The sequence below is a fragment of the Eptesicus fuscus genome, chromosome 7 (assembly GCF_027574615.1).
Source record: "Eptesicus fuscus isolate TK198812 chromosome 7, DD_ASM_mEF_20220401, whole genome shotgun sequence".
Classification (NCBI taxonomy): Eukaryota; Metazoa; Chordata; class Mammalia; order Chiroptera; family Vespertilionidae; genus Eptesicus; species Eptesicus fuscus.
Window position 1 is genome coordinate 53248296 of NC_072479.1, and position 24520 is coordinate 53272815.

General features: G+C 45.9%; 1 protein-coding gene across 1 annotated transcript; it reads left to right on the top strand.

The window, feature by feature from the left end:
* The first annotated feature begins 3453 nt into the window (after nt 1-3453).
* On the top strand, nt 3454-15720 carry NACA (nascent polypeptide associated complex subunit alpha). The gene is made up of 8 exons (XM_008148665.3): nt 3454-3548; nt 4424-4495; nt 13719-13804; nt 13979-14056; nt 14399-14545; nt 14953-15081; nt 15275-15397; nt 15593-15720. Exons 2-8 carry the CDS (start codon nt 4426-4428, stop codon nt 15605-15607), a joined length of 648 nt encoding a protein of 215 aa, XP_008146887.1. The 5' UTR covers nt 3454-3548; nt 4424-4425; the 3' UTR covers nt 15608-15720.
* The last annotated feature ends 8800 nt before the right edge of the window (nt 15721-24520 follow it).

Consider the following 24520-nt stretch of genomic DNA (forward strand, 5'->3'; position numbering starts at 1 on the left):
CATTGTTTTCTCTATAGCCACACAGCCTTTTTTATATAATCTTTTGGTTTATATCAAACCCTAAAATACAGTCAACATACTGAAATGCCTTGCATTTCTTTCTCTTCTAATTTTTTAAGAAAAAATATTAAAGATTATGACTCAAAATTCTGCATTACTTGAGCTTCTGTGTACTATGTATTGTTCAGTCCTCAAGTTTGGGAAAAAGTGGATCAATTGAAATTCCTAAATACAAAATTAATAAAGACTCATTGGTCCACCTTAAGAACTCAGAATGAGAATAGGATTGTTGTTACACTTTCAATGAGATCTTTTAAGCTTCCAATATGTCTAGCATTGAAGTATTTCAGTGCTTTAATATAGTCCTTGGATAAAAGTTGGTATACTAGCCCATCAAATTAATTATGAAACGTATCATGCACATGTAAGAATAAATGCTTGATTCCCAACAGCAGAAAAATATAGACTACTGACTTTCCTACCTGGCTGGTGTGCGCAGTGGTTAGAGCATCGGCCCATGCACTGAAGGGTCTCGTGTTCAATTCCCAGTCAAGGCCACATACCTGGGTTTCAGGAGGCAACCTGTGGATCAGTGTTTCTCTCTTCTCTCACTCTCTGAAAAGCAATGGGAAAAATATTCTCAGGCAAGTATTAAAAAAAAAAAAAAGACTATTAACTTGCTTATTTGATTTGCCAACTCCTATATATATATTATAGAAACAAAGGGCATAGAACTGGTTTCCATTTCCAAACTTGCCCAATTTATAAAGAAACCCAAAGAAAGAAAATAGACCCTTCTTTAGTGAGTTATTAACAGCAGAGTTAGAAAAGTTAGTGGGCTTTTGGGGAAAAAAAGGGGAATGGTAAAAATGTAGGTAGTTTTATTTGTCTAAAGAGATAATTGGCAATTGCTGGACTTTTCTTCTCAAGGTAAATAGACTGCATTGACTAATCTTCCAGATCACTTATTTACTTAGGTAAAAATTCTACCTATAAGTTTAATCCTTCCTATATAATAAAGAGGTAATATGCAAATTGACCCTTGTGCCCTCACAAGATGGCTGCCTATGACCAGGCCAGCAGGGGGGTTAGTGAGGGGCGACCAAACGACTGAACAAGCAGGCTGCGTGGGGCGACCAGGCCAGCAGGGAGGGGGGGGGCAGTTGGGGGCAACCAGGCCGGTGGGGGTGGGGAGGGCAGTTAGGGGCGACCAGGCCAGCAGGGAGGGGGGGGCAGTTGGGGGCAACCAGGCCGGTGGGGGGTGGGGAGGGCAGTTAGGGGCGACCAGGCAGGCAGGCAGGCAGGTGAGCGATTAGGAGCCAGTGGTCCAGGATTAGAGAGGGTACAGGCTGGGCTAAGGGGACCCCCCACCACCACCTCATGCACAAATTTCATGCACCGGGCCTCTAGTAGTAACAATAAATACATTTTAAGTAATTATATTTTTTACCTAATTTAATCTTCTTAACAATCCTATTAAGTAACTGCCATTATCAGCAGGTGAGGAAATTAGGCATAAATTGGTTAATTGCCTAAGGTCACTATTAGGTAACCAAGCTGAGATTCAAAGTAATCTGGTTTCAGAGTCCATGTTCTTTTTTATATTTTAATTTTAGAGAGAAACATGGATTTGTTGTTCCATTATTTTTGCATTCATTGGTTGCTTCTTGTATGTACTCTGACCAGGGGTCAAACCCAAAATCTTGGTTTAAACGGGTCCATGCTCTAACCCAGTGGTCGGCAAACTCATTAGTCAACAGAGCCAAATATCAACAGTACAATGATTGAAATTTCTTTTGAGAGCCTAATTTTTTAAACTTAAACTTCTTCTAACGCCACTTCTTCAAAATAGACTCGCCCAGGCCATGGTATTTTGTGGAAGAGCCTCACTCAAGGGGCCAAAGAGCCGCATGTGGCTTTCGAGCCGCAGTTTGCGTACCACGGCTCTATCCAACTGAGTTACCTGTCCAGGGCCCATACTCTGTGTTCTTAATCGCTCCACAATATTGCCTCTCTTATCTGAAAAGAATTTCAGAATTTCTCATTCCTGGTAAACTCCACTATCTCATTTAATCCTAATTCACTAATCCTAATTCTCACTTCATTATGGTAAAGATTTTGAAAATTTTAAAGTAGCTTTCAGAGCATTTTAAATGTTCACTGCTTCCTTAAAAGGCAGCCACAATTGTCTTAAAGCCATAGGTCAAACAAATAGTGTTAACCGGTTCAGGTTATATACTGTATTTGTTGAGTCCTTTTGTAGGGCTGACAGAGTATGGGAGTCAGAGCCTTTTCATTAACAATACACTGATTTTACATTCTACTTTTCAAGAATATTACGGGGGCTCTAACTGGTTTGGCTCAGTGGATGGAGCATCGGCCTGCCGACGGAAGAGTCCCAGTTTTGATTCCGGTCAAGGGCATGTACCTTGGTTTTGGGCACATCCCCAGTGAGGAATGTGCAGGAAGCAGCTGAATTGATGTTTCTGACTCTATCCCTCTCCCTTCCTCTCTGTAAAAAATCAATAAAATATATTTAATTTCAAAAAATATATTACTGGGCCCTGTAGTATTCTACCAGGTCTCAGTTAGTTAGAGCATCATCCTGATATGCCAGGGTTGCAGGCTCCATCCCTGATCAGGGCACATACAAGAATCAAAGTGAATGCATAAATAAGTGTAACAACAAATCAAATGTTTCTTGATAATATTCTAATAACTATGTGTGGTGTCATATGGGTGCTAAATTTATCGAGATGATCACTTAGTAAGCCATGTAATGCCTGATCACTGGGGTGTACACCTGAAACTAATATAATGTATGTCAACTGTAATTGGAAATAAAAATTTATTTTGAAAAAGCCATGTTTTTCAATCCCTCTCTAAAAAAATAAAAAGAATACTACTGTATGGGTACTTAATGTGGGGTGCTGGACCCAAATGGATGAGTTTCAGGATACCTAATAAGCGCCTAAAATGTCAGACAAAAAGAACTGTATATGACTTCAAGATCAGTCAAAATTGTTTATTCCAAAATAAGGGTTAACCTGTAGGTCACTGCTACCTTACAATGGTGCGAATACAATCTCTGTAGCATTCCATATTATTTAAAACCTCATATTTTCCTGCATTATTTGAGATAGGAAAAGCAAAAGTCGAAATAATGACGAAGGACTATTTGCAAAGGTAGGTTGCTTCTCGGGTTGCATTTACCCTTCCTTCACGTATCCATATGCTTCCACCCGGGGGACGGGAAGGGGTCGGCTATCTCAGGACCACGTGGCTCCGAGCAGAAAGTTCCTGGCCGGCCAGCGCGTCCCGTTCTGAACCCTTTTCCTTATTTAGACCTCGTCCACACCCCCGTTTGGGAAAAGACTGGCGGACGCGGACGGGTCCCTAGTTAGAGGAAGTGACAGGCTGCCGCTCCTGACCCGGAAGCGATTTCTAGTCCCGCCCCCTCCGCCCGGCTTCCTTCTGCAACAGGCGTGGGTCACGCAGTCGCTCGCTCTCTCTCTCTGCCGCCATCTTGGTTCCGCGTTCCCCGCACAGTAAGTTGTGTCTTCGCTGTTACTCTATCCGCAACCATCCGCCTTTCTTGCGGCTGAAGCCACCCCGGGGGACCGAGACCTAAAGAGAGTTAGAGGCTTTACGTGGCCGCCCGGTTCCTACTCGGCCCTGGGCATTGTGGCTTTGGTGTCTCCGGACAAAATGGGGTCTGCGATGGGTGTCCTGGCAAGAGCGGGGCAGAAGGGCCGCAGGCCGGGCTGTTAGTCCGGGGCTGGCGTGGTGGGAGCCTTTGCGGTGTTGGGGGCTGGAGCGAAGTGTCTGCTGTTGGAAACGGCTTCAGGATGACCCGTAGGAGGTTAAGGGGTCACGGCCTTGGGAATCCGCCCCCCCCCCCCCCCCCCGCCACACACACACACACACACACACACACGGCGTTCTTATGGTGACGAGTGTTTGGGGCTTAAGGCACCCTCTTTTCCTTCATGATTCCCGGAAGTCGGCAAACGGGAGTCCTGGAGGTGCAGCCCGGGCGGCGTGAACGGTGGAGGGAGGTGGTTAAAGGAGCGTCTCCCGCGGTCGGAGCCAGCCCGGGGTCCCCTCTCGGGGTGCGAACGCAGTGCCGACTGCTGCCCGTGTGGGATTGGGAGCGTGGACGAAGACGAGCCCCTGGGAACTGGGGGTCCGCTCTCTGCGGAGTGGAGCGTGAAGGAAGGTGCGATTCGCCTGATGAGCGCTGTGACGGTCACGGCACGTTTCTCACCTGCTGCCTGCCAGCTCCTTTGGGGAGGGCAGTCCCCAAACACCCTCATGATTTTATTGCGCCACAGTTTTCTGCAGTTTTTAAAAATACCTGACTCTGGGTTGGGCCGCAAAAACGGTCCCAGTCAGTTCAGGCCTCCCTTTTTATTTCCTTCAGAAATGCCCGGCGAAGCCACAGAAACCGTCCCTGCCACAGAGCAAGAGTTGCCACAGCCCCAGGCTGAGACAGGTAGGATCCCCTCGTCCCCGTGCCGACCATTGACATTGTGAGATGGGCCCTAAAACCATTCGGTGGGTCAAGTGACAGAACACACTTGGGTCTTTCAGAGTTGTCTCTTGTTAAAGACGGTGAGGCCGTCGCTCTTACCAGGGATGAGAGTCCATAATCTTAACAGCTGTCCTTGGAAGGGGCTTCATTTGGGAGTGGGATAAAAACCGTGTATTTAAGATTCAAGCACATGAAAAGCTCCCCGGCCGGTTTTGTAGGTGGGGCGGTGAGAAGAACTGAGCTGGGCAGGGGCTCGGCGATTCTTACCTATGGGAACTGGCCGACACCCCGGCAGGCCAAGGAGACCTGCGCTTTTATGACGTTCCAGCCAGCAAGTTGCATCGAGGTTTTAGATGGCAGAGCTTGGCCTTGTGCCCTCGTCACATGTCTGAATGCGATGTGTGCTGTGGTGAATGTGTCCTGGGACCACGGACCCTCGTAGGTCGGTTTTTACTTTGTTTTATGGATTGGTGATGAGATGTTCAACAGCTTGTCTGGAACCCAGAATTGGAATAAAGCTTACCTTTGACTGTTACTCAGCTTTGAAACTAATGAGTGTAGGACATAGTGTAAAGGCAAGTTTTGAATTCTGGTTCAAGTGCATCTCTATAATACTCGAGAAAGGGAGTAGTGAAAATACTTTTTTAATGACGATCTTGCTGAGTTGTGCAAAACTAAATGAAGGGAATCTTCAGGGTGTAATTTTTTTTTCTTACAGTAAATTAATTTTTTTTTAACTGCTGTCACTTAAGAACAATTCCCATCTTCTGGAATTAAAATAGAGTTGTTTATAGTTGAAAGTGTTAAAGTTCTCCCTCTCCACCTGTCTGATTTCAGCAGCTGAAGAGATTAGTACAGCTGCTGCTAAAGAAAAGGGAGGGCGTCCCTGAGTTTGGGAATGAGCTATGTGAAATCTTTGAACCACAAGGGACTAAAGGACTGCTCTCTAAAGATCCTGTAATTTGGTGCTAAATAAAAAATGTAGTGTCCCGTTAAACAACTTGATTTTACAAATGTGGAGAGGAAATTCAGATGAATTTCGAATAATTTGGTTTCAGGTTTCAAAAGGAATGCCATTAAATAATTAAGAGTGCCTGAGAAAACTATCTCAGGAAATAGGTTATGGTGTCTAAACCAAGGAATTTGGTCCTTATCCCATCAGAGGAAAACATTCTAAGTTTCAAATTCTGATTATGTTTGAAAGCACTGCATTTAAACATAAGACTTTTACCTACCGACCCTTCAAGAAAAACTGGTTGAGCTGCCTGTCTTTTCTGTGCTACAATACTTTAAGAAAATTGTGAATTTGCATGCTACGGGCTTTTTTGTTTTGTTTTATTTTAAATACTCCCTTCAAAGTGTTGAGCATTTGTTATTCTACACCTGTGTTATCTCCTGAATAGTAAGCATGGATTTTTCTGTCATTCAGAATATCTTGCTTAGCTTTACTCTAATGCCAGATACTGGTCTATTTTGACAGAATGACATACTTATCCACATTAAGAGGTGGTGATCCAATGTATTCTCTCCACTGCAATTCCCTACTTCCAAAATAGAACCACAGTCTGGCTTAACAAGTTGGGTTACAGTATTATAATGCAGTCCCTACCCTTGTGACTAAGCTCTCTCGCTGGCAGTCTAATTCATCTGAGATTGATGTTTGGAGGTAACATTACCTGGGAAGGTCTGTAGACTATGGAGTACAACTCACTTGTTCTTTTTGTTTGTTTTGGGTAAGCAAGCCGAAGCACAGGGAGGCTGAGTGACTAATTTAATAGTTTAGTATTAAATTCTGAAGTGTTTCAACTTTATGAGAATTGATTTCTGCCAGACACCCGCTTCTTTAAGCTTTATTCAAAAGGGTCAGTTTTTCCTGACCTAGTGGAAACCTGAGCATATAAAGACCTGGTTTTTTCTCATTTAGCTCTGATTCCTCATCATCACCAGCACTCACCACCTTCCTTATTCTGGTTGTCAGTATCTGTTTTAATTAGTTCGTGGACAGGGTGGAACAGCTGTTTTTGTGGTGTGATTCTGTGGCCTGTGAGAAAGACTTGGAGTTCATTTGAGGAAGGAAGGGAGGGGTGTATTCTTACTTGACTCCTGAAGTATGTTTCTGAAGGGTTGCTATTGCCTGTCACCTTTGTCTAATCCTGTGTGGTGACTTTCCTCAGATTAAAAATTCTGGTGTTTCTTATGCAACATGTTGTACCAAGTTGGGCTGCATAACTCACCTTTATTTTTTTCCTTCCCTTGCCTTTATTCCCTTTTTTGCTTTTCTCCTCCAGCTGTGCTTCCTGTGTCTTCAGCCTTGAGTGTCACTGCTGCCTTAGGGCAGCCTGTGCCAACCCCTCCCCCTTCTTGCTCCCTGCCCCCACAACAGTACCCTCTGGCAACCCCTAACCAGCCTGCCCCATTCCTTCCTCCCTCTACTATTGCCTCTACCCCTTTTGAAGCTCCTTTTCCACAGGCATCCTCTGGGACAGCCCTGCCCTTGGGAGCTGCCCCTACGCTCCCTGACACCCCAGCTTTCCTACCAAACCTAATAGGGCCTCCCATCTCCCCAGCTGCCTTAGCTCTGGCCTCTCCCATGATAACTCCAACTCTGAAAGGTGCCCATCCGTCTTCAGCTCCCTTAACTCTGGTGGCCTTGCCTCCCCACTCAGTTCAGAAGAGTTCTGCTGATCCACCTAACCCTATTAGTCCACCTCCTTCAGCTGCTGTGGCTAAGTCAGGGTCAGTGACACCTTTGTCAGCTCCCGTTGCTTCCTCAGAACCAAAGACCTCTCCTATTCAAGCTCCCTCTCAAGTAGTCCCTAATCCAAAAGTTACCCCCATTCCTCCATATACGGCCAGTGCTGTTCCTTCCCAGCTTATAACTCCCTTGGCCTCTTCTGTTCAATCTGGAGTAGCCTCATGTGCTCAGACACCACCCACTCCTCCCCTAGCCATCACTTCCCCTCAGGTCAAAGGCATACCTATTTCCTCAGCTCTGACTTCACAAAACTCTGGAAGCCTCAGCCTACAGGGACCCCTTACTCCACCTGCTGCCTTACCTCTTAAAACCCAGTCTGTTCCTGTGACTCCCAATGTCCCCCCAGTTTTCCTCACTTCTATGGGCTCTCACCTTGTACCTTCACATCAGAGTTGTCTTGGTTCTCCGGTCCAATCTGTAGGTCAAACAAGCCCTAATGTTCTGTCAGGTTCTGTAGTGGATACCATTTCTGTAGACCATTCTCCCATAGGGGCCTCTTATCCTACTCAGCAATCTATAATTTCTCCCCTTCCTTCCAGAAATGAGGTGGTTCCCGCTGCTGTGCCTGCCTTTCCAGTGGGGGCTCCAGCTTCCTCTCTGGCTCTGTCTGTTGACAAGGGACTCTCTACCATCACTAGTGTGTCCTCCTACAGCTCTTCTGGGTCCTCAAATGCACCTGTCTCTTCTCCCTTAGCTCCTACAGCTTCTCTCACTCCCAGAGGCTCTCCTAATGCCACTCATCAGCAGCCCTTAGTGGCCCAGATGCCTCCTGCTTCTCCAGGAAGTCCAGGCTTGAAAAAAGCTCCTGTTTCTTCTGTTGGAATTACCTCACTTGTGATGACTAACCCCTCCACAATTTCTGCCACACCTACCACCTTTGAGGTTGTAAGTGGTACTTGTGTGTCTCCTCCAATTTCATCAGGTCTCCTAAGTAATAAGAACTCAGCTTCCCATACTGCCTTGGCTATGGCACCTGTGGCTCCCAAAGAGCTTCCTTCTCCTTGGGTAACAACTGCTCTGGAGATACCAGGCTCTCCTCCTCTGCCAGCACCCGAGGAACTCAAAAGTCTCCCTGCTTCACAATTGGTCAAGTTCCCAACACAGAAAGATCACCAAACTGTACCTGCCTCTCCTGTAGGAACCCCTATTTCACCACCCCTGGCAGGACTTCCTACCAAGAAAGACCCTATTGTACTACCATTGACGCTGGCAGCCCCTCAAAATCCCCCCTCTCCCCAAAGTACATCATCTTCTCTGGAAGTATCTCTTTGTCCTGAAGTCACCTTAGCTAACAAAAGCCGAGTAGAGCCTCTGCCTGTAGGTAAGCCAGCTGCTACTTCTCCCTCTCCTCTGGGTGCTATTTCCCCGGCCTCTCTACTCAAGGCAGATCCTTATGCAAGTCCAGACCCCACCAGTCCGCTTCTCAAAGGTTCTCTTACTGCTCCGAGTGCAGCTACATTTCCTTTGGAAAGTGCTGCCGCTTCTGGGGGGACTCCTACAACTACCAAAGGAACCTCCACTCCTACAAGTACGGCCAGCCCTTTTCCAGAAGTGGCACCTAAAAGCCACCCAGCCAAGAAGGGTACCTCTGCTCTTACTACTTTACCTTTGGTTCCTCCCACCTCTGAAAGTTCTGTGGCTCCAGCCGTGACGTTATGCCCACAGAATGTTTCTGTTTCTCCAGCTACTGTGGCACTGTCTTCTGAAATTCCCAAATCGGAACCCTTTCCCTCTCTTCCCCCAGCTGGTAGTCCTCAAGTTACAGAGGCAGGTCATGGTATTTCTCATACCTCAGCATTGGCATTTGTGGCCTCCTCTCCTGAAGGATGCCCAGCTGAGGATGTTGGCGATTCTGTTGCTGCATCTTCCAGAGGAGCTTACCTAGCTGAGTCCCCATCTTTAGGGACTAGTGTGTCTCCTCAGACTGGAAGACCTCCGACCAGGAAGGGTTCGGCTGCTTCTACTACCTTAACTCTTGCTCCCGTTTCTAAAAGTGTGCCTGCTGTCTCTGATACTCCTGCTGGGAATCTCTCAGCTCCTGTTTCTCTGATTGAAGCTTCCTTTCTTCCAGAGGCCAGTTTTTCTTTCCAAGTCCCTAAGGGATCACTAACCAAGAAGCCTTCCCCCACCCCTCAATCCCCCAAAGGGGCCCCTACTTCCCCAGCTGCTGTCCCTCCATCCCCCAAAGGGGGGCCAGCAAAACCATTCCCTAAAGAGACTCCTCCTCCAGCCATGACTCCTTCCTCTCCCAAAGGAGCCCCAGCTACCCCACCTCCCAAAGGGGCCTCCACTCCCTCAGCTATGGTTCTCTCTTCACCCAAAGGGGCCCCCTCTTCCCCAGTTATGACCCTTCCTTCCCCTAAAGGAACCTCAGCAACTTCATCCCCCAGAGAGACCCCAGCTGCCCCACTCACCAAAGGGACCTCAGCAACTCCATCTCCCACAGGGCCTCCAGCTACGCCACCCCCCAAAGAGTCTCCAACAACCCCTGCCCCCAGCGGGACCCCAGCAATTTCATCCCCCAAAAGGGCCCCAGGAACCCCATCCTCCAAAGGGGCTCCTACTCCCTCAGCTGTGGTTTCTCCAACCCCCAAAGAGCCCTCAGGTGCCCCAGTCCCCAAAGGGGCCCCAACAACTTCATCTCCCAAAAGAACCCCAACCTCCAAAGGGGCCCCAACAACTCCATCCTCCGAAGAGCCCTCAGCTGCCCCAGCCCCCAAAGAAGCCCCAGCACCTCCAGCCCCCAAAAAACTCTCAAATACCCCAGCAACTTCAGCCCCCAAAGAGCCCTCAGCTGCCCCAGCCCCCAAAGGGGCCCCAGCAGCTCCATCTCCCAAAAAACTCTCAGATACCCCAGCAACTCCAGCCCCCAAAGGGGCCCCAGCAGCTCCATCTCCCAAAAAACTCTCAGATACCCCAGCACCTCCAGCCCCCAAAGAAGCCCCAGCAGCTCCATCTCCCAAAAAACACTCAGATACTCCCACAACTCCAGCCCCCAAAGGGGCCCCAGCAACTCCAGCCCCCAAAGAGCCCTCAGCTGCCCCAGCCCCCAAAGGGGCCCCAGCACCTCCAGCCCCCAAAATACCCTCAAATACCCCAGCACCTCCAGCCCCCAAAGGGGCCCCAGCAACTCCATCTCCCAAAAAACTCTCTGATACCCCAGCACCTCCAGCCCCCAAAGAGCCCTCAGCTGCCCCAGCCCCCAAAGAAGCCCCAGCAGCTCCATCTCCCAAAAAACTCTCAGATACTCCCACAACTCCAGCCCCCAAAGGGGCCCCAGCAGCTCCATCCCCCAAAGAGCCCTCAGCTGCCACTGCACTAACCCCTAAAGGGGCCCCAGCAACTTTATCCCCCAAAAGAACCCCAGCCCCCAAAGGAGCCCCAGCAGCTCCAGCCCCAAAAGAGCCCTCCACTGCCCCAGCCCCCAAAGGGGCCCCAGCAGCTCCATCCCCCAAAGAGCCCTCAGATACCCCAGCAACTTCAGCCCCCAAAAGAACCCCAGTCCCCAAAGGGGCCCCAGCAGCTCCATCCCCCAAAGAGCCCTCAGATACCCCAGCAACTTCAGCCCCCAAAAGAACCCCAGCCCCCAAAGGGGCCCCAGCAACTCCAGCCCCCAAAGAGCCCTCAGCTGCTGCTGCCCCAGCCCCCAAAGGGGCCCCAGCAACTTCAGCACCCCCCAAAAGAACCCCAGCCCCCAAAGGAGCCCCAGCAGCTCCAGCCCCAAAAGAGCCCTCCACTGCCCCAGCCCCCAAAGAGGCCCCAGCAGCTCCATCTCCCAAAAAACTCTCCGATACCCCAGCAACTCCAGCCCCCAAAGGGGCCCCAGCAATTCCAGCCCCCAAAGAGCCCTCAGCTGCCGCTGCACTAACCCCTAAAGGGGCCCCAGCAACTTCAGCCCCCAAAAGAACCCCAGCCCCCAAAGGGGCCCCAGCAGCTCCATCTCCCAAAGAGCCCTCAGCTGCTGCTGCCCCAGCCCCCAAAGGGGCCCCAGCAACTCTATCCCCCAAAGAGCCCTCAGATACCCCAGCTCCCAAAGGGGCCCCAGCAACTCCATCTCCTAAAAGAACCCCAGCTAAAACTCCATCCCCCAAAGAGGTCTCAACTACACCAGGCCCCAAAGCGGCTCCTACTCCTTCAGCTGTGACTCCTCAAGCTCCCAAAGACCCCTCAGCGACCCCAGCCCCCAAAGGGACCCCATCAACTTCATCTCCCAAAGAGCTCTCAGCTGCCCCAGCCCCCAAAGGGGCCCCAACAACTTCATCCCCAAAGAAAACCCCAGCCCCCAAAGGGGCCTCAGCAACTCCAGCCCCCAAAGAGCCCTCAGCTACGCCAGCTCCCAAAGGGGCTCCTACTCCTTCAGCTGTGACTCCTCCAGCCCCCAAAGGGGCCCCAGCAACTCCATCTCCTAAAAGAACCCCAGCTAAAACTCCATCCTCCAAAGAGCCCTCAGCTACCCCAGCCCCCATAGGTGGCCCAGCAATCCCATCCTCCAAAGAGTCCGCTGCTTTACCAGTTCCGGTCACATGTCCCTTGGTATCCACTGCCCCTCAGGCATCTAAAGGGCTCCCAATAAAAGAAGGCGCCACAGCTCTCAAAGCAGCACTTGCTGCCCCAGCTTCAGAAAGTGCACCAGTCATCCTAGCTCCCACTCAGAAAGGTCCACCAGCCAAGAAGAGTTCACCTCCTGTGTGCCCAGATCCCTCAGCTAAGAATGGTACTAAAGGACCCCTTTCTACAGTGGCTCCTCCAACCCCTCTACTGACAGTCTCCACTCAGAAAGGCACTTCTCCAAAGACTCCAGAAGTCCTCCCTATTTCTCCCTTGAAGGGCAAAGATTCTTCTCATTCTCCCAAGGGTCCCTTGGCTCCTCATCCAAAGTCTGAGACATCTACACCTCTAGCAACAGCGGCTTCTGAGAAGGCCCTTCCTAAAGCTGGATCAGCACCTGCCTCTCCAGCACCCACCCCATCAGTCTCTCTGCCTCTTGCTCCCTCCCCAGTTCCCCCTCTGCTTCCTAAACAGCAACCTCTGCCGTCCTCACCTGGGCTGGTGCTGGAATCATCCTGTAAGCCCTCAGCCCCCGCTGATGAGGATGAGCTGCCGCCTCTGATTCCCCCGGAACCAATCTCGGGGGGAGTGCCTTTCCAGTCGGTCCTCGTCAACATGCCCACCCCCAAACCTGCTGGGATCCCTGCCCCAACCCCCTCTGCCAAGCAACCTGTTCTGAAGAACAACAAGGGTATTTGCCTTGGTTTGCCGTGTGCATGGTGTGTCGCCCACACTCCTCCTGGGGGCTACCCACCATTACTAACCCTAGGATGCGCCACTTTGTCCAGAATATCTGCTTGTGTTTGAACATAGAATTAGAATGATCATTTTAAGTGCAAAAGCTCTAGGAATGTGGAACAATCTTGGTTTTCATCATTTTAGATAATCCATTGTGTATCATCTTGTATAATGGGGATCCAGACTAACCCTGAGTTTCCATCATTTTATCTAACTGATGTGATGTTGAAAACCAAAGACCTACTAGACCTTAATTTGCTCTAATTTCTACCACATCACTAACCTTGTCCCTGGGCCTGGGATTTGCTAAAATATTGGGAAGCTATTGAATATTGAAACTATTTGAATTTCTGTTCCCTTCTTAGAATTAGTAAGGACCAGTGCCCAGGGACTTCCTTTGTTTAAAAGACCTATTTTTCCTAGCCTGAGAATGGTGCAGGTGTATGCTTTTTTCCCTTAGTAGTCTATTGTGCTTGGCCTTTCAAATTGAGGAAAACTTAAAATATGTGAATTATGTTTGAAAGAAATGGGAGAGGTCACAGGACAATAACTAGTAAAGGTGACTATTGGAACTGTAGGTTGGCATCATTGAGAATCTTTAAGTAATATTTATTAGATCAAATTGCTGGGGTCAGTAGTTTGAAAATAAGGCTAAATGTGTGTGCATAACTGCTTCTGGCCTCCCCAAACCTAGTTTAAAGGATGAGGGGAAAGTTCCCTTCCTCACCTGCTGCCACAATGTGAAAGTTTTTCACTTCAGTATATCTGCAGACACCTTGTCGCCAGAACCTTTCTGGGATGGTTGGGCTATTGGGTAGTTGTTGGAGTTACATAGGTCATTGGTGTTTGCCTATGCCAAGAAGTGAAGACCTTGAGGGAAAGGAAGCAGTTATAGCATATAAACTGTTCAGCTGAATCTAGTAATTACCTCTCATTTCTGGGGCTGGGTCTTTAATGGATGTATACACACTAGTTTGTGACTAAGTGGGGGGACTATCAAGCTGACTTTATACAAGTCAGTTGATTTACATTTAACTTTACAAGGTTTAAAATAAGCCAGTGACCTCTAGTCTAAGCAGGCCATGGTGACAAGCCTCCTTTTAATCTCCACTATAAATTAGTAAAACTTATTTTGCCTCCTAGGGTCTGGAACAGAATCTGACAGTGATGAATCAGTACCAGAGCTCGAAGAACAAGATTCCACACAGGCAACCACACAACAAGCCCAGGTGGGTACTCTCTTACTCATTGGTATAAGTACTTGGAATAAGGAAGCACTGCAGAACCAGGGTTGACAGAGAAGATGACTTGCATCTTTGGAGCTGTACACTTTCATAAAGGGAAAACCACAGGGGGATTGTGGGATCCAAGTCTTAACATTTCAGCTTACTGTTTTATTTTAGCTGGCTGCGGCGGCTGAAATTGATGAAGAACCAGTCAGTAAAGCAAAACAGAGCCGGAGTGAAAAGAAGGCACGGAAGGTAATATTTTAAGTTATAAACAAGGACCAGTGTCCAGTGACTTCCTTTTTGTTTGTTTGTTTGTTTTTGGGTTTTTTTGTTTTTTTTGGGGTTTTTTTTTGAAAGACCATTTCTGATGAAGCAACTTTAAAGGGGAGAAACTCTTGGTGGTAGTAGAATCATATTTAATTAAAATAACAGAATCTATTGTAGCAGAAGTCCTAGGAATCAATTCTGTATTCTTATATAAATTTTTCTTAGCCCAGAAAAAGGCTTTCTTTTGGATGTGGTATTACTATGGTCCTTACTTCCTGAAGCTGCTTCTAAAAAAAATTGAAAACCTGATGTTCTTTTGTTCCTTAGGCTATGTCCAAACTGGGTCTTCGACAGGTTACAGGGGTTACTAGGGTCACTATACGGAAATCTAAGAATATCCTCTTTGTCATCACAAAACCAGATGTCTACAAGAGCCCTGCTTCAGATACCTACATCGTTTTTGGGGAAGCCAAGGTAAGGGAAGTTTTCGTGGGAATTGCTCTAGACCAGGGTTTCTCGAGCTCAGCACCATTGATATTTTGGGTCAGTAATTCTTTGTTGTGGAAGGGCTGCCCTGTACATTATAGATGTTTTTATTCAGCAGGATCACATCCAGTTGTCATAAAAAAATAAAATAAAAATCTCCAGATATTGGATATCCCCTCCAGTTGAAAATCACTGCTTTAAACATAGCTACTTCTACATAAGCTACTAGAATCTGAGTGAGGGCAAACTATTTAAAGCTATATAACTATAGTACGTTATACAGTAAGTTAACCTGAAGTGAGTTTAGAGTGCAAGTTTGGGAAATATGTAAATAATTTCTTTCACTTAATACAGACAGATCTATTCACATGAATCTCATATTTTCTGCTCTACAGATTGAGGATTTATCTCAGCAAGCACAGCTAGCAGCTGCTGAGAAATTCAAAGTTCAAGGTGAAGCTGTCTCAAACATTCAAGAAAACACACAGACTCCAACTGTACAAGAGGAGAGTGAAGAGGAAGAGGTATATAAGGAAATCTTTAATACTTTTAATTCTCTCCAGGTCGTATTATGTTTGTATTGATGGGTGGGTTCTATATTGTTTTAGTCTCTTAAATCCCATTGAGTGAAATAGTTTTTGAGTTAAGAGACTGCTGAACTATACTGAAGTTGTTCTTGCCTTTAGTTTATTACATGTATTTTTCCCTCTCTCTTAGGTTGATGAAACAGGTGTGGAAGTTAAGGACATAGAATTGGTCATGTCACAAGCAAATGTGTCAAGAGCAAAGGCAGTCCGAGCCCTGAAGAACAACAGTAATGATATTGTAAATGCTATTATGGTAAGTGTCCAAGCCTTTATTCCTGACTCCCTGGAGTGACCTGACCAATTATGGGTGACTTGATTTTCTTATGTTTATTATCAGCCAATTAGGAAACCTCATTCCAAAGCCTGTCTTGAGATGCCTTAAGTTTTAGTGACCTGAATTCTGTCAGTTTGCCTATTATAACTCTGATTATCTCTTTTCTCTTAACAGGAATTAACAATGTAACCATCTAAAAAGGAGGACACTTTTTGTGTGTGTTTCAAAAGAGTTACTGCAGCTTGGTTTGAAATTTGTACTGTTTCTATCATTAATAAAGTTATGGCTTCTTGTGGGATGAACTCAGTGGGTGCTTGATCTCTTCCCCCCAGAAAGCATGAAGACTCTAGAAATGAAAGCACATTTATTACTCTTAAGACCTCAGCTTCAGCTGAAAAGATTTAGTGCCACAGATTACCCCTTAAAAATCTCAGTCTTTTCTCTTCTTATAAGAAGGCAAGTATTATATGTACCAGACTATCTGTTAAAACCTTTTTTTAAAACTTTATTGTTGAAAGTATTACATATGTCCTTTTTTATCTCCCATTGACCCCTTATAGCTCACCACAGGCCTTTGCCACCCTATTGTCAAGACCCGTGGTCGGCAAACTGCGGCTCGCGAGCTGCGGTTTGCCGCTCTGTTGACTAATGAGTTTGCCGACCACTGGGATAGGGGTTTAATCACAAGGAACAACAACAGCCTGTAATTATTGGAATCGAGAATCTAGGTCAGTGGTCAGCAAACTCATTAGTCAACAGAGCGGCAAACCACTGGTCTAGACCTTGTCTTCAGAGACCAACTTGTTGACTTTCTTGTTTTCAGTTTCTTTCCCAGGTGTTAACCATTATCACATGCTGATTCTTCTTTATTTAATAGTCAGGCTCCTCTAACCTACAGTCTTTCTGAACATTTTGGACCTTATCTTTCCTTTGTGAGAGGCAGTGCACATTGATTACATTTTGACATGTAAGAGCTTGATAGAGGATTGGAGAGATTGCATAATGGATGTGATGAAAAGACCACACGTATAACATCAGAAGCTACCTTATAATTTTTACTGTTACATACAATGCAAACACTCTGTTCTCACACATTGTAATCTACAGAGTAAATTATGATTAGTGTAGCCTTAATCATGCTAAAACAATGAGTGAAAACCAGAACTGTACCAAGCAAACGTACATGTGATTACCCAGTTTATATAAATAGTGCTATAGAAGTCCTAAGAAGAGTAAAGTTAAAGTTTCTTGATTTAGGTTGTTAATATGGTCTGGGGTAAAGCAAGGAACTAAAATTTGGGAATAGGAAGGCTACAAGTAACTTAGAAGCAAGAATCTGAAATGAATAAGTGATATACCTAGAAGGAATGTTAGGAAGGAAGATTAACATCATGGAAGACTTTTGGATCTAAAATTTATAGACATTTTATTGAATCTAGTTTTCTTAGTTCCTATGAGAGCATTATTTTAGTGATGTGAAAGCTAAGGACCAAAGAGGTTAAATGACTTCCCCAAAGACAGTCACTAAAAATATTGTATGTACCTTTTCTTTGTGGCAGGCTATCCTGGAGAAGCACAAATTGACTTCTGACTGAGAAACATGCCCTGCTTCCATTTCACTGGGATAGAACAGATTAGTTTCATTAGGCTAACAATAGGCCCCTTGGCTACAAATCTGAGACAGCAAGTAATTCTCACTTCAGGGAGAAATTTAAGGATACTAACTCAAAATTTCCTCATCCTTCTGTACAGTTGAACTGTCAATTCTTGGTTACTTTTTTAGAGAATTGTCTTGTTCAAGGCTGTTAGAGCCACCAGTGCTGTAGTTCTGTTCCCACCTCAAGGACCTTGCTATTGCTGACCCTTTCTACCATTGATTCCTTTCCCTTAACCATTTTTCCCACCATCCTTGAAATGTACAACTACCTTTGTCACAAAATGATTATGGAATGTATAGTTTAAACCAGGCGTCCTCAAACTACGGCTCACGGGCCACATGCGGGTGTTTTTGCTGTTTTGGTTTTTTACTTCAAAATAAGATGTGCAGTGTGCATAGGAATTTGTTCATAGTTTTTTTTAAACTATAGTCCGGCCCTCCAACGGTCTGAGGGACAGTGAACTGGCCCCCTGTTTAAAAAGTTTGAGGACCCCTGGTTTAAACAAACCTTTTTAAAGAGGAATTACTCCTTCCTGGTTCTCAAACTGATTAAATTCTTGTGTTCAAATATTTGATAAACCATTTAACAATGATACCTTAACGTCTGGCTTCATCTATAAAAATAGACCTACTACAAAACAAAGGATTGTTGAAAGTATTAGCTAAGAATCTGAAACTGGCACAGGTTTACTAAATGACCCTTATTTTTTAGGGGGTGGGAAATGTAGTGGACCAGTTTAGTTCCTTAGCTATATTCTCACCATGTTTCTACCATTCACTTAAAAATTGATTTTTAAATTATTAAATAATTGAAAGCATATAGATAAAAGACTGTGTGTACACCTGGTTTTTAAGAAAATAAGCATTATCCCCCCCCAAAAAAAAAAAGTTGGGGACCCCCGTATACTCTTTCTCAGTTCTATTTCCCCCCTCACAGGTAACCACTATCATAAATTGGTTGTTCAATTTCTGTACATGAGTTGATGCTCTTAGTACCTATTTTATATACCCAAAAAAAGGTAGTATTCTGCAAATTTGGAAACTTTAAATAAAATTGTGTATTATATATTACACATCTTCCTGCACATTGCTTTTCACTTCAACTTTATTTCTAAGAATTATCAATGGAGATAGATGTATTTCTTTTCATTACCTATCCAATCCACTGTAGTCTGGCTTTTAACCTTTACCTCTCCAACAAATAAATGTTCTCATCAGGGTCACCTAGTTGCTAATTCCAGGGGACACTGCATGCATGGCTGCATTTGTCTTTCCTTTCTCAAATTAGTTTCCTTAACATCATTCTTGGTTTCTCTCAAATCTGATTAATTTGAGATCCACAAAATTAGTTCCATTATCTACCCCATCAAAATTTTTCCCTATGTATTTCCTGCTAACATGAATGCCACAGCTATCCATTTGGTCATACAAAAAGGAAACCTAGTCTTTGGAACTAATAATGTTGGGGAAATGATATCCAGGTGCAAAAGAATGAACTAAAGTGGATCAAAGACCTGAAACCATAAAACTCAAGAAAATGGGAAAAGCTTCATGTCATTAACATCAAAAATAGGCAACAACAAAAGTTTGGTAAATGAATTTCACCAAAATTTCTCTAAAGAACTCGAGTCCACAGTAATAAGGCAACCCACAGATTGAAGAAAATACTGGCAATAAGGGATTAATATCCAGAAAATATAAAGAACAAAACATTTAAAAATGGGTCAAGGACTTAGACATATTTACAAATGGCCAATAAGCACATGAAAAGATTTCAACATCACTAATCAGGAAAGTGAAAATCCAGATTATAATGAAATACCACTCATGCAGAGTTGCCCAGCCAATGTGGTTCAGTGGATTGAGCACCGTCCTATGCACCAGGATGTCATGGTTTAGTTCCAGTCAGGACACATGCCAAGGTCGTGGGCTTGATCCCCAGTAGGAGGGTGCAGGAGGCAGCCAATCAGTGTTTCTAAAAGTCAAAAACTTTTAAAAATGAGTGTTGGTAAGGATGTGAAGAAATTAGAACCCCTGCACTGTTGATGGGAATATAAAGTGGTGCAGCTGCTGTGGGAAGCAGTATGGGTGTTCTCAACAATTATGTGACCTAGCGATTCCATTTCTGGGTGTGTTTTTTTAAATATATGTTTTACTGATTTCCTAGGCCAGTGGTTGGCAAACTCATTAGTCAACAGAGCCAAATATCAACAGTACAACAATTGAAATTTCTTTGAGAGCCAAATTTTTTTAAACTTAAACTATATAGGTAGGTATATTGTTATTAGCTCAATTAGGGTACTCCCAAGCTGGCCTTTGCTAAAAACATCAAGGGGCCAAAGAGCCGCATGTGGCTCATGAGCCGCAGTTTGCTGACCACTGTCCTAGAGGAAGGGAAAGGGAGAGAGAGAGAAACATAAATGATGAGAGAGAATTGATTGGCTGCTTGCTGCACAACCCACACAGGATTGACCCCGCAACCCAGGCATGTGCCCTAACCCAGAATCAAACCATAACCTCCTGGTTCATAGGTTGATGCTCAACCACTGAACCACACCAGCCAAACCACTTCTGGATATTTAATTGAAAGCCTCAGAGACATGTGTACACCCAATCAGCATTATTCACAATAGCCAAAAAGTAGAAGCAACCTAAGTGTTCCTCACAGAGGAATGAATAAACAAAATGTGTATATCTCCTATATAATAAAAGGCTAATAATGCAAATAGATTGAATGGCAGAACAACCAAACAACCGGTCGCTATGACGTGCACTGACCACCAGAGGGTGCACACGGAACATGGCGGGTATCGCTGCAGTGGGATGGTGGAGCAGGTGAGCAGGGGCACCAGACCAAAGCAGAGCGCAGGTCGATGTCATCAGGCAAGCCTCTGATGGTTACTGAAAATTCTTTGCTCCCGCATGCTGCAGTCCCGCCCGGCACTCACACCCGCTGCTGGCACCGGCCCCAATTCGCCCCTCAGGGCTTCTCCCCCTCCCCCTGTTCCAAAGGTGTGATTGGGGCAGCAGCCACCGCTCACACCTGCTGCTGGCGCTGGCCCAAATCACTACCGAGTAGCGGCAGTGGGAGCAGGGCTGCCGGCAGACGGGACAAGGGAGGGGCCGCGGCGGTAGGGGCTGTGCAGGGGCACAGAGGAGGGGCCGAGACCCAGCCCTGTGCCCACTGCAGCCTCATGGCCCATAGTTCCTTTCAAGGTGCACAAATTTGTGCACTGGACCCCTAGTCCTACCTAATAAAAGAGTAATATGCTAATTGACCATACCTTCGCTATGCCCACAGCCAATCAGGGCGCTATGCAAATTAACCCAGCAAAGATGGTGGCCCCCACGTGCTGCCCCACCCCCCATCGCGTGAGTCCCGCCGCCTGCGCCTCCCACCGCCCAATCGGCCACCGCTGAGGGGGACCGATCGGGCCGGCAGGAGGTGCAGGCAGCGGGACTCACAAGTCCCGCCCCCCACGCCTCCTGCCGCTCCAATCGGCGGGTGGCTAGAGCCAAGGCCTGGGTCCCCGGTGCCGGAGGAAAACTGGTGCTGGCGGAAAACTGGTGCCGGCAGCCAGGTGAAGGAAGGTCTATTGCACGAATCTCCATGCAACGGGCTTCTAATTATATTTATAATGGGATATTACTCAGCCTTAAAAAAAGAAGGAAATTCTGGCACATGCTACAACATGGATGAACCTGAGGACATTAAGCTAAGTGAAATAAGCCAATCATTAAAAAAAAAATAGATTACACTTAGATCAGTCAAATTCAGAGACAAAGTAGAATGATGGATGCTAGAGGCTGAGGAAAATTGTTTAATGGTGCAGAACTCCAGTTGCAGAAGATGAAGTTCTGGGGATGGATAGTGGCGATGGTTGGAAAACAACGTGAACATACTTAAGTAATCCCACTGAACTGTACATTTTATGTTGCTTGTATATTTTTTTAAATTAAATCTTTATTATTCAAAGTATTACATATGTCCCCTTTTTTTCCCCCATTGCCCCCTTCTAGCCTGCTCCTGTCCCCTGCCCCAGGCCCTCACCACCCTATTGTCTGTGTCCATGGGTTAGGCATATGTGCATACAAGTTCTTTGGTTGATCTCTTCCCACTCACCCACCCAGTTTTAAAGGAAAGAAACCTCAGCGTCATCCTAATCCTGTCACAGGCCCCTTTTTCATAGACATTCCCTACCAGATTTTCAAAATATTTCTGTTTATCCCCCTCTTCATTCTTTATGCCATTTCCTTAATTAGAAGTGCCTGGGTAGGCTATTGCTATAGACTTTTGTTCTACCCTCCACTCAGAATCTGTCTACGAACTTGCCTCCATAAGGTGGGATGGTTCTAAAATCCTCTCCCACTAAAAGCCCATTGAATAAAGCAGCAACTTTCAAACTTTAAATCATTTAAGTCATTAAATCTTTTTTTAAATATATTTTATTGATTTTTTACAGAGAGGAAGGGAGAGGAATAGGAAGCTAGAAACATCAATGAGAGAGAAACATCGACCAGCTGCCTCCTGCACACCCCCTACCGGGAATGTGCCCACAACCAAGGTACATGCCCTTGACCGAATCGAACCTGGGACCTTTCAGTCCGCAGGCCGACGCTCTATCCACTGAGCCAAACCGGTTTTGGCATCATTAAATCTTTTGTTCAAAGTAAGTCAAATAAAAATTCTAGCCCTGGCCAATGTGGCTCAGTTGGTTGAGTGTCATCCTGTGCACCAGAAAGTCACTGGTTTCTCAGTCAGGGTACTGCCCAGGGTACTTCCCAGGCAGGGATGTGCAGGAGGCAACCAATTGATGTTTCCCTCTCACATCAATGTTTCTCTATCCCTCTCCCTCTGTCTCTAAAATCAATAAAAACTTTTAAAAAAATTCTGACAAACTGGTTGAAGAACTAGGTCTGAAGCCTTGCATACTCAATCGATCTTACATCTCCCATTGGAATAGAGGATGAAAACAAGTGGGAATCCATATTCATTCATTTCATAAATTCCTCAGTTCCTACTGTTTGCTAAGCACTGAGGTTCCAACAGAGAATAAGACACATATCTGCCCTCATGGAAATTAGTCTAATGAGAAATGCAAATATGACAATTTCATAGATTGGCCTCCATGTATCTGGCTCTACATATTTCTGAACCATTCATACGAGGAACATTTAACCTGTGTTCCAGGCAATGGAATAGGCCCCAAGATCCCTTCTTTATCATTATAAGTCTAGGCAAATACACAAATAGTTGAAAATGTCAATGTATGTTATAAAGGAACACTGAACTCTCAAAACTTATGCTCCAGGCCTGGTCAGGTAGTTCAGTTGATAAGCATCAATCATCCCCATATGCCAAGGTTGTGGGTTCGATCCCCAGTCAGGGTACGTGCAAAAAGCAAGCAACCAACAAATGCATGAATAAGTGGAACAACAAATCTCTCTCTTTCTCTCTCTCTCCCCCCCTCCCCCCACTCTAAAAATCCATAATTTTTTTTCACCTGCTTACGATGGCTCAGTGGTTGAGTGTCATCCTATGAACCAGGAGGTCATGGTTCAATTCCAGTCAGGGCACATGCTCGAGTTGCAGGCTTGATCCCCAGTAAGGGGCATGCAGGAGGAAGCCAGTCAGTCAATTATTCTCTCTCATCATTGATGTTTCTATCTCTCTCTTCCTCTCCCTTCCTCTCTGGAATTAATAAAAAATACTTTTTTTTAAATCCCAAAAATTTTAAAAATCAGTATTTCAAAAAATCTTATACTCCAGCCTTCACAAATACATAATACTACTTGAATAAAGCAAGCTGTTTTGTTTTGCAATCCTTTGCCTATGTTCTTGCCTTATATATCAGCATAACTTATACCTGCCTTTCTTTTTGCCCTTATCTATCTACAACAGGAGTGATAAAATGGTGAGCCAAATTTAGCCCTCAGAATTGTTCAATTAGTATGGAAATGTTTAAATACAGAACTTGGATTTTATTGCTTTCACACTTGGCCTCTTTAGTGTGTTTTAATGCCTATTTTCTTGCCTGGTAGCTCCTGAAGATTGGGTTTGGTATTCCTGGATAAGGTCTTGGGGAAATGGAATTTATTGGTCTTTACATTCCTGATACATGTCCTATAATAAATCTCTAATATTTTAAAGAATGAATACATTCTTGGCATTGCATCAATATTGGGCTTAGTCAGACAAGTTTTATTTTTAATTTTTTTATTTCAGAGAGGAAGGGAGAGGGAGAGAGAAATAGAAACATCAATGATGAGAGAACATCATTGATCTGCTGCCTCCAGCACATTCGAGCCTGCAACCCAGGCATGTGCCCTTGACCGGAATCAAACCTAGGACCCTTCAGTCCACAGGCTGATGTTTTATCCACTGAGCCACACCAGCCGGGCTAGTCAGGCAAGTTTTACAAAAGCTAAAACTAAGTGGAAACTTAATCCTCACATGTACAGTTTAGTATTTAATCAAAGATTCAAGAACTCTGCAGATTTCTGGACTCTATTTTTTTCATTTAATTTTAAACAGTTTATTGAGGTATAATTGACACACAATAAATGGCCCATATTTAAAGTGTACAATTTGGTAAGTTTTGACATTTAAATACCCATTAACCATCACCAAAATAAAAATAATAATCATCCCAAAACGTTTCCTTTCTAATCGCTTCCTTTTCCCTCACCCAAACCTTTTGCCACTAGCCCTAACCGGTTTGGCTCAGTGGATAGAGCGTCGGCCTGCGGACTCAAGGGTTCCAGGTTCCATTCCGGTCAAGGGCATGTACCTTGGTTGTGGACACAGCCCCAGTGGGAGATGTGCAGGAGGCAGCTGATCGATGTTTTTCTCTCATCGGTGTTTCTAACTCTCTATCCCTCTCCCTTCCTCTCTGTAAAAAATCAATAAAATATATATATTTTTAAAAAAACACGTTTTGCCACTAAATATGTTTGCATTTTCCAGAATTTTTAAAAATTGAAACTGGCCCTGACTGGTTTGGCCCAGTGGATAGAGCGTCGGCCTGCGGACTCAAGGCTCCCGCTCCCAGAGGTGCCCAGGCCCCCGCTCCCAGAGGTGCCCAGGCTCCCGCTCCCAGAGGTGCCCAGGCCCCCGCTCCCAGAGGTGCCCAGGCCCCCGCTCCCAGAGGTGCCCAGGCTCCCGCTCCCAGAGGTGCCCAGGCCCCCGCTCCCAGAGGTGCCCAGGCCCCCGCTCCCAGAGGTGCCCAGGCCCCCGCTCCCAGAGGTGCCCAGGCCCCCGCTCCCAGAGGTGCCCAGGCTCCCGCTCCCAGAGGTGCCCAGGCCCCCGCTCCCAAAGGTGCCCAGGCCCCCGCTCCCAGAGGTGCCCAGGCCCCCGCTCCCAGAGGTGCCCAGGCTCCCGCTCCCAGAGGTGCCCAGGCCCCCGCTCCCAGAGGTGCCCAGGCCCCCGCTCCCAGAGGTGCCCA